Here is an 11148-nt window from a genome sequence, read left to right as displayed (position 1 = left end):
AATTCAATTCAATTTGAATTCAATTCTTCATTCACTCAAGACCAGTTCACTGGTATTTGAGGTTCAACATGAGTATATACAAATGAACACAAAAACAGTCAATGATCATATGTACAGTAGAAGTAATAACGATAAAAAAGTTGAGTTTACAATACAGTAGGTTGTAAAGGTTTGTATTTTGAAGAGCAGAATTTGAAAATTGTCTTAATAAATCTTGACAATATTTTTAGTTTCTCTACATTACAAGTATTATCTCTTTAAATTTTATAATATTTGGGTTTTCATACTTGTCTCTTGGACAGAAATTTTTTTCTAACGTTTGCAAAATGTGTACATTCTAAAATATAATGAAAATTCACCCTATCCCGAATACTATTAGAGTCACACATTGTACATTCTCCTCTATATATTTTATTAAAATCTAGCACATAGTTATGAATACATTATAAGACGACAATGCATGTTTTAACTTCTGTCCGCTTTGGAAGAATACACTGCATTTCTTTCAACAACCATCATATCTTCCATTTAATTAATAACCAAAAGTGTCCAGCCTCCAGCTGCAAACGTGTAAATTCAAAATGTACAAAATGACGAACTTCTCACAGGTAAAACTTTGAACAAAAGCATCTGAACTTGCCCGTTATTAATTTCGAAGAAAAAAAGGATGTAAAGATATATACATGTGATGATATTTAGTCTTAATACCATCAAAACAAAAAATCTCTCTCTCTCTCTCTCTCTCTCTCTCTCTCTCTCTTCTCTATCTCTCTCTCTCTCTCTCTCTCTCTCAAGATAATTTCGGGTATAATCAGCAAACCCCCCCCCTCTCTCTCTCTCTCTCTCTCTCTCTCTCTCTCTCTCTCTCTCTCTCTCTCAAGATAATTTCGGGTATAATCAGCAACCTCTCTCTCTCTCTCTCTCTCTCTCTCTCTCTCTCTCTCTCTCTCTCTCTCTCTCTCTCAAAAGATAATTTCGGGTATAACAAGCAAAAACCACATTGAACCTGCGATATACCGACACCTGCTTCCCAAATTGAGGCTTTTTTTTACGTTATTCTTGTAAAATCCCTTTTTTTGTCGATAAAACCCAAATCCAGTTTCGATATCTGAGACTTTTACCTTTGAAAAATGACATGTTTATTGAAAGATAACCTACATACTTTTTTCCGAGAAAAAAAGAATGAAATTCTGTTCTTTCATTGAATTGTAAATAATAAAGACGCATGAGTTTATCGCGGTCAATGAAATTGTTATCTGGATTTTATGAGTATAAGCATGAATTATATGTAATATATCACCTAGAGATTAAACACTGAATATCACGCATGCTTATATGATCATTGTTATAATTTAATGAAGATATGCCTTTTTTTATTCATGCTAAAAATATCCATTCAGAAACGACAAGATCTACCTATTCCTCGAACGTTCAGATCCTAACTGAGTATTTGCTTATTATTATTTTTTTTTTGACATGCAGCCCCCCCCCCCCTCCCTCACACAAAAAGGGCATATCAAATTTCCGATAAAAATAAACGTCGCGTCGTGTAAAGATTGAGGCATCGGTTTCTAGGAAAGACTTGTGCCGTTCTTGGAATGAATACAAGTACCTTGAAACATATACCTGAAGTATACAAAATATTCGTTTCTAGATAGACAATTTTGCGTTAAGATGGTGTATAAGATGCTTTATTTAAACAATAAATGCTTTCTTTGGTGTTTCATGCGGGATAGGAAGGTAGCGACAATTCATTTTTTTTTGGAGGGGGGGGGGGGGGGGGATGATCGCTACCTTCATAACTCGCATGAACCATCAAAGAAATCGTTTTATTGCTTATATTTACATCTTTCTTTAAACAAATGAATGAATTTAGTGTAAAAAGAAGTAAATGTATTAATTAAAATAAATTATTAACAATGTTTATCAGTACGTTAAATAAAAGAAACAGCCAAGTCGTCTTATTTTGGAATTTGAGTCTAGCATTATCCTGATTGTTCCGTGCACACCGTGATCATGTGGATTTCAGCCTTGTCAGTTTCTATAGATCTAAGAATAACAATCGATTTTCTTAAAAAACAGAGGAAAATATATAGATTTAAAAAGCGCATTCAAAGATGAAAATTTAGCATTGGTTGACTGATTTTTAAATTAATCTATTTTTAAACATTTGGTTTATTTTCAATGGAAGGAAATTCCATAAGTCATAAATACGACTGAAGTCGATATCCATGTAATCGAGTTGGAATCCACATCATATCTATCAATTCTAAGACCTATGCTACTATATATAGAAGTTGTACATAAACAACTGCATGTTCTTATTTGTAGGTGGAATATGTTCCGTAAATACTTGTGCATCGGAACTTTATATTTGTATATAATATTATTCATATTCGTTATATCACATATGCATGTAGATACATATAAAATTATCAGCCCAGAAAACAATTGTCGTTTTTTCCCCAAAAAGTATTTAAAAAATCAATGAATGTTGCGTATATAAATATGGAATAATGTTTGCAAATACACGTGTAGTATAAAAATAGTTTGGGTATTTTCAAATCTTATTGAGGTGGCGATTTAAATTAAGGCGCAGAAATGATAAACACCAGTCTTTCCAATGAAGGAATTCGATTTAAAAAATGTGTAAAACCGAAAGTGGATATACCATATAGGTTGAATGCCTATATGATTTGTTATCAATTCTAGAAATTAAGCTTCTGCTATTCCGACGGCATCTAACTGGTGTTAACATAATACATGTATGTATATTATACCAACATACATTTGTACAGATAGTAGAGGTCTGGTGTGCGGGAAAATAATGGCATTCCTAAATCACTTTTTAAAAAAACACAATTCTCTGCAAGATTCAAATTTTGTGTGCCCTGTTTATTATATTGGGTCTGAGATATAAAATATTTTATATTTATTCATGCTAATACATTTCTAGAATTATAAATGACAGGGGAAATCGAATATGCGAATGGAACCGGTAACAATCAGAATTTCTATAGATGTTTATAATCAGGTTTAATTTTTACACCATTAATTCCTCAAATGTATTTCCAATACACACTTTAGAAATGGGCACATCTCTTTTCCATTATTTAAACTAAATAAACAAACACCGACTAACCCCTTTCCATTGAAATTCAAGTTCGTTTGGGGTTTTTATATTTTGTATAAATTATCATCGTTGATGTCTTAGGCGCTAATATTCAGTATTTCAGACATAGACATATTCTTGCACTTCTAGGGCTGTTGGTACACTCAAACAAGACTTAGCGAAGATGTGAATGATTCAGTTAGATTAAATCTAAATAGTTAGCTTGCCTTCTCTATTTTATGTTACAGTCGAAAACCAATACAACCACTTTTCTAAATACCGAGTCATGTGAATAGTTGATAGAGATGAATAGGTTACATTAATAAATTATGTTATTAGGAAATTCATTAAAGAAAAAGGTGCCTATCTCATGTAGATATTTTTCTTAAATGAAAAAGGACAGGAGCAGAAGAGTGGGTACTTTCTCTTTGGTGAATTATACGAGCTATAAATGGTAGTGATCAATGCAAAAAACCTTAAGATAACCCACTGCGGGGTTTTTTTACTGTGTAATTTTTTTCTGCAATACTTTCTACCTTCATATCCACATATCAACACACCGAAGACAGCCTTGTATTGTTTAAGTAAATTATCATAAGGATATTGCAATACTTCTAGAACTCAACACATTTTTTAAAATCATTTTCTCTTCATTTTTTTAACAATGGCTGAACGGATTAAATTAAGCAGTCCATTTTATTTTCAACATTTATTGAGATCAAGCAAAAAAGTAAATTACGACGACCAATATTTCAACTAAGATTTTAAAAAGCATGCATAAATTACATAATGTGTCAGTGAGATTCCACGATATAACTGTAGGACGGGGGCAGTTCCATTACCGGACCACAAGCCCCGGATGTGGAAATGTCCGTCGCTGCTGGCGCACCTTGCTTTTGATTCGGAACCAGCCATTTTTCACAAACAGCAGTGCATCTATGGGTTTGAAAGAAATTGTTAATGGCACAAGGAATTTCAGATTCGGTGCATTTTTCGACAAAATACTTTGTGGACGGTGAAGCGAGGCGGAAGCTTTTTCCGTTCTTTTCCCAAGCCCCTCTCAATCCACGTAGAACGTTGGTGCCGTTGGATTCGTGGTAGGAAAAATGACAGAGTTCTTCAATCACCACAGGGCACGTGTCTGTAACAATACCCTCTGCTGTAACGAAATATTTCAGATCTTTGATATAAGGCTCAAACAAAACATATTCCTCGCTTGACAGTGCGCGGGAACCCTTGGAGAAGAGTTTGTTGAAGACACTAACATTGTCCATTACTGCTAGGTGTAGTTCCGGAAACTGAACCGTTAAAATGTTTTTGAAACATTTTGAAAACCTGAGGGCTATATTTATTGCAGCCTCTAAAGCTATCACGTAGTCAACAAGGTCCGAACTACTTCCTTTCTCGTTCGCCCTCGCTTTTACAGCTGCATACTGAATGTCGGCACAACATGAATGCATCCGCCCCTTGTAGACGTTGAATTTTTTGCCTCTCTTCTTAAGTTTAAAGTCAAAAGAAGCCGTTTTCCTACATTTGCACCCACTGAATTTAACGGACGACAGGGTCCCATTTTCCATTTTTTAAAACAAAGTTGAATGAGACTCTGAAACAATTTTCACGACTTCAATGTCAACGAGGTGTTCTGGTGCTGTGTAGTACCTGTAATATTGATGCTTACAACTGGCAGGTAAATTTACTTTTTAAAGATCCCTTTCGGGAAGGAAATTAAATATAGGAGACATTTGGAAATTCCCTACTTACCCCTCTGTCTTTTGCGCAGAATTTAATTCAAGCTCCCGATATCACAAATAATTCGGTTACATATTAAATATTGACGTGGTTTAAATCTCTGTCTCGTCTTTTAATGATCTATCAATATCTATATATCAACCGTCCGACTGAATGCGGTGGTTTGTTGATTTTTTAATTTTTTTTTTATCTTATAAAGCTTTGTAACTTTATGAAACCGAAAGCAGTACCTTGATATTTGGGAGTATATAGAGAGAATTGTTTTAATAATGAATAATTTGTTTGTTGGTCCCCGCTGGTAGAAGGTTAATAAAGCCTTATCGATCCAACTAACTTTATTGAAGAAACTAAAACCAATCATAAAGTCATTGAGATGAATTTAATTCTAACGTTAAGGTTGATTTACATATTTCTTTTTATACATATGCATGTTGCATACACATATATATCATATCACAGAATGAATAATTTTTTCCACAGTAAACTTGTCTTGTTTTCTTTTTAGCGTTGATATGGTCGAGTGATTCAGAAAACTTTTCCATCGCTTTGTTGTTGATGTTTTGTTGTTATTTTTAAACAGTTTGGGTTTAACCAGAAACATTTAGGCTATGCATAGAATAAAGTTTTGAAAAAAAACACTTCCTCAATTTTGACCAAGTTTAAAGCTTACTAAAAGACACCAGTACATTCATATTCTTTGTTGGATAATATCCTAGTTCAAGTATGAAGCCTCAACAAATGGTTAACAGTATTTATGACAAAGAGTATAATTTTTAGTGAAAGAGCGAAACAAAGAAATACAAATGTATATTACACATACGCTAGTATGTGTGTCTAAATAAATCTCATTCTTTTGTAAATCAGTTTACATAAAAACTTCAGACTTGACTTACTAATTTCTAATAAAACTTTTTTTTCATGTTAGAAATAGACAACATTTTTTACGTTTTGCGATTAAAGTCTGCATTTGTGTGAACCATGTTCTTTTCCCTGATCCACGTCCTGAATTGATGGATTGTGAAAGGATATCTTTTCAAAAAATCAATGTAGGTGACTTTTGTTTTACTTTTAAAGACTTGCGGATACAAGAAGGTGATAAAAACTCTTTCAAGGACATCCTTATTAGTCATTATATTGAAGTTATTGCGCAACTCATAACTTCTAACAGAAGATCCTTAATCTTTTGATCTGACACACGCCCTATATCTAATCATCTTTAACTTTATTTGGATAAATTATGATAGATTCAGGGCAAGATACAATTAATATATAAACAGTAAATGCTGTGTTTTTGTGTATATACGGGTAAAACAGAAGAAAAAAAAGTCTCAAGAGGTTAATATGTATTCTATCTGCCTGGCTTAACAAACAAACATATATATACCTGCCAGACCACTTATAAAAGTATTTTTTTTCAGAGTATTTTAGATATGCGAAAGAAAATCTAAACAATATTTTGAAGTAGCCTATTTTCGTCTCCTTATCTTGCAGATAAAATATGAACATCTGGCTTGAACGATCAAAATTTTAGAATGAACATTTTTATTATGTCACTTCACTTAATGCGCAAAAAGTGAAAAAAAATGGGGGATTGAAAGTCATGAAAAAGCAGGTTGATCGTGTGTTTATCCTTGAACGAATTTAATACGGAACTTCAAAGTAAATATCAGTTAAGAACCTTTAAATCGATCTTGAGTTGTACGTAAACCCAAGTTAATCTCCTTTCAAAGAAAAAGGCACAATAAAATTGATAGTTCACCACCAAAAAATGCACTATTAAAACTCTCTCTCTCTCTCTCTCTTTTCTCTCTCTCTGTGTGTGTGTGTGTGTATCTGTAACATTTACATTTCTGTCAACGCCTGCACACATATCGGAATAACATATTTTTTTTCTAGGTATCAAAAATTAATCCAAAACTTGACATAATGTACTGTACAGAAGAGTACTAAATTTGAAATATTTACTGGTTATGGACTTTCCTACTCATATAAGACGTTTATATATACAAGTATACTGGACAAGATTGAAAGAAATTCCACACTTTCTATATACCTACATGTATATCAGTTCTAATTATTTTTATTCGTGTACTTTCTTGCCTGCTTTTTGCAAAAGGGTGGAGGTTTTCAAATTTATTTCTCACAGGCACATGAAAGTAGGCCATTTGCCTCTTATTCTGATACATATAAAGACTATCATAATAATTGAACGGTTATGCTATTTCTTCTCCAAATTTTCATTAAGCTTCACAAAAGTGAGTAACATACTGATCATGTACTATCTATTAATTTATCTATCAGTCCTATCTTAATTAAAGAATCTATAGTTCTGATACGGCTTTTTTCTGTCAATTTTTGGTGTTAATGAATTTTATTGTGTGGAAATTACAATTCTCATCCAAAAGAAGCGCAAACTTAGGTCAAAGAACAGGAAATGTGCATTATGCTGTTTTAAAAGTACTATATTTGATAAATAAAGTAAGAACACAATATTTTTTAATTTATAAATCAAGAAGACGTTGTATGTATTTGAAATTTCTTTGAAAGTAAAACAAAATACTGAAAATACATGTATGTCTTAAAAGTGAAATCTGTTTTGTACCGTTTTAAATTAAAAATATCTTAACTTTGCAATACATATAAAACTTCCTTTTAATGCAAAAAAAACCCCAACAACATTCAGAAACAGAATTTTGATAAAGGTATAATTATGGGGTTTTTTTGCCAGAAAATCTTTAGAAATATGACTTAACTGTACAATGTATACCTTCAACTGGTAATTTCCTGTTGTTTGATTACATAACAGCACTTGATGCAGACACGCAGATTTCTTCAAATATCACGTACTAAAATTGTCTTCTACAGAAAAACAGTAATTGGATCTTCGATTACACAATTAAGTATGTCAATCTTTGACATGATAAAGATTGATAGGTATAAATGATCATATTGAAAATAATACCCGGGAAACTTGATATATAAAAAATACACATATACTTATCGAAATGTCTTAAATGACACGGTTTACATAATCAGGCTATTTGGTCTATCTTTTTTTTTATTTTTACATAAAGAGATGGGTTCAAGTTCTTGTACATATATAGCAGTAACATTGAGATATCAGGCGTTGATGGTGGTCAATCCGTGGGTCGGGGAGGGGAGGGGGTGTGAAGCGGCTATCAAGACTTACTCAGTAAAAAAGATGCACCCCACCCCCAGCATTTTGTGTCCTTGAGAATTATATCATTCTGGATAAATCGAGACTGCACTTTATAAGAGGTACAGTTAAGCCTCAGTGCTATGTTGAAAGGCGGTTACAAGCCCATTGATTTTTCAGAAGATAACATTTTTTTGTTATTCAATCTGAGATTTAGAGGGTATGAAACCCATCACAAAACACCTTTGTTGATTTACCTGTGAATAAAAACCGTCTTTTAAAAAAAAACAACCAAAACCGAAACCTTGGATTTAAATCAAATTTGGGTGTATATAAAACACAATTTGGGAGTCGTTCTGGTGTTTTGGTTTTTTTGGTATTTATACCACAATGAAAGGTTAAAATTACATTGTAAACGTGCCCATCTGTTCGTTTCCTATTTTGTATTTTTTTTTCCAATTGACTCTGATACTTTAAACATTGACAAAAAAATTTCAAACTAATATGTACATGCTTGGGACTTTCCCAGGGATGCTAAGGTGGATGCTTAAAAAATTGGCTGCTTGTAATGTTGAAACATCCGATTTAAATTTTCATTCAGGATATCTACAAAGTAACGATGCACAAACGGTTACAAAATGTAACATGTTCATTGCTAAGATAGTTTTTAAGAATCTCATTAATCTCTTTTGATTACTAGCAATCGTTTTAAGTGTATATGTATATAATTATTGAAAAAAAAATAAGATGCTGTTTTAGGTACTAGTAATAGAAATATTTCGTCATTACATGTATATTTTTTTAATCGTTATTACACAATGGTTGTATTTCTTTTACTTGCATAAATTCATTTTCAATTCTAATTAAGATAAATAAACTACAAGAAAGACTTGTATTAAGTTTCACATAATGTATATAATGTACGAATCTGAATGTTTTTATTTACCTCTTTAGCAACTGTGAAATCTTCAATCGACTTTCTGCTTGCATTATTCAATGGTATATACCTATGGCTGTTTTTTTTTTATTTGGAGAACCGCACACTGTGTCATTGTCAGGATCAGATGCATATCCATGGCATTATATCAAACAAACAGAAGTGTTTAATCGACTAAAATATTGTCCTTTACAACAATTTAGATTATCGGAAATCAAAAGTACTTGACAATTGTCATGTACAAATTTTGATTTCCGATAATCTAAATTTTTGTAAAGTACTATATTATGTGCATTATGTAAATCAACCCCACTACCGACTCACCTCCATCTTACCCCCCCCCCCCCCCCGAAAAAAAGATCGTTAGATGAATTTTACTAAGAGCCGTATTCAAATTACATTTTACTAAGTTGTTGCGCTTCCAAAAAAAATGATAAAGTATAGACAATAGTATGTATACGTCATTCTCTCAGTATATTGAGGATTATTATGTCATGGAAGATAAAAGGGTTTTAAAAGATTTATTTCGATTCTTTCTTGGAAAAAATGCTTGTTTGGAATTTCTATGCTTATTCAGACGTTTTAAACAGGTAAAAAATTTCTAAACATGTTTTGTTCCTCGTAGCATTGGGAGTTCTGACTAACAACCCATAAATTTCTGCATCAAAGTCTGCTTTATCTTTTACATAAGAGGTCAAGAAAGCACCGTTGCATAATGCACCGTTATACAATTTTGATAAATACTTAAACTTAATATCATTTTAGAGAGGAAAAGGAAAAAGAAAACGACAAAGATACAAAAACGAAGTTACTCGAATACTTGCAATATTCAGCAAGACTAGAAATTAGACTGAGACAAAAGAAAAAAAGGCGATTTCTATATCTTTTTTTAATGGTTCTTCACGCAAAGATGTTCGAATTCCTAATGAAAAATTATTTTTCCTGTATCAGTTATCTATAAAAAGATCTTATTGTTTATGATAGTATATTGCTGCAAATAAGCCTTGGTAGATGAAGAGCTGAAGAATGTACTTATAACAACTTATAACAAATTTGGGTTCATTTTGGGTCCCCAAAAAAATGTCAATATTATATAAAAAAGAAAAGTTTGATAGACTTTGATGAGTAAAAAAAAAAGAAAAACACCATTTATTTGTTGTTATGTAGTCCCGTTGCTATGGTAATAGAAGCTAAAAATGACATTTTAATGCTTATTTTAGAACATATTGAAAGCAGTGGCAACTATATTGGGGTTCCAGTGTAAAATATGTTATGAAAAAATATTATCATTTTTCAATTAAAACATTTACTAAGAAGTGCATATTTTAAAATGTTTTTATGGTAATTAAGCAGAAATTTCAAAATATGATATATTCATTTAATTTGAATTTAAAATACAATTCTTGATCTTCTATTAGGAATTTCAAAATGAAAATTGAGAACCCTTGCTACGGTAACAAGCTGAAAAATAAGGTAAATTCCAATTTTTTTGATTGGGTTTTATTCACATGTAAAGTGTAAGTTTTAAGAAGAATTTGATATCAATTGGTGAGGAAAAATCAAGTATGTCCAGAACTTTAAAGGACTTTGTGCGGTATTATGCATTTTTGCCCCCAAAATCAAAGTTTTATAAAGAGCTTTAAAAATAAGGTGAGAATAGTTAAAATTATATTGAAAATTAGGGTGTAAAAGGTTATCACCACAGTGACGTCATAATGTAGAAATAACGTCGTGAAGATTGTCTTATTTTGATAAATTGATTTTTTGTAGCAAAATATGGGTGTTTTCCGATGGTTTTTCGACTGGGAAACATCGGGCGCAGGCTTACTCAAGTACCATTTTTTAGTATGATATGTATAACTGTCTGAAGAAAAACATACGTTAAAATCATACTTGAGCAGACTTGCGCTCTATACTTCCGAATGCAAAAGATAAAGCAAAATTGAGTGATAGGCATCCTATGTACAATGATTTATGAAGATTTGGTTTTTATACGATACTATCTAAAAACTGGTTTTATCGGGGGCAGATATTTGATCATACCGCACATATTCCTTTGCTTTGAAAATTGCTGTTGCTATGGACTTTTAAAAAAGTAAGATCTTCTGTTAGATTTTCTATGCGACTTTAATTTCCATAGCAACAACACTTCTTGTTACATAAAAAACATTTTGGAGTGTATAATGAACATTT

At 31.9% G+C, this 11148-nt stretch overlaps 2 protein-coding genes across 2 annotated transcripts in view; one reads left to right on the top strand and one right to left on the bottom strand.

Annotated features, from left to right (window-relative positions):
* LOC128190166 (transmembrane protein 170B-like) overlaps window positions 1-11148 on the top strand; it is a 30837-nt gene that overhangs the window by 3497 nt on the left and 16192 nt on the right. The gene's annotated exons all lie outside the window — the stretch shown is intronic.
* LOC128190164 (uncharacterized) lies at window positions 3809-5018 on the bottom strand. The gene is made up of 2 exons (XM_052862092.1): window positions 4874-5018; window positions 3809-4771 (listed from the first exon to the last, which is right to left on the bottom strand). Exon 2 carries the CDS (start codon window positions 4687-4689, stop codon window positions 3907-3909), a length of 783 nt encoding a protein of 260 aa, XP_052718052.1. The 5' UTR covers window positions 4690-4771; window positions 4874-5018; the 3' UTR covers window positions 3809-3906.

The sequence above is a fragment of the Crassostrea angulata genome, chromosome 6, assembly GCF_025612915.1.
Source record: "Crassostrea angulata isolate pt1a10 chromosome 6, ASM2561291v2, whole genome shotgun sequence".
In the NCBI taxonomy this organism is placed as follows: domain Eukaryota; kingdom Metazoa; phylum Mollusca; class Bivalvia; order Ostreida; family Ostreidae; genus Magallana; species Magallana angulata.
Note: the sequence above shows the minus strand (reverse complement) of the source record. Positions and strands in the feature narration are given on the sequence as shown.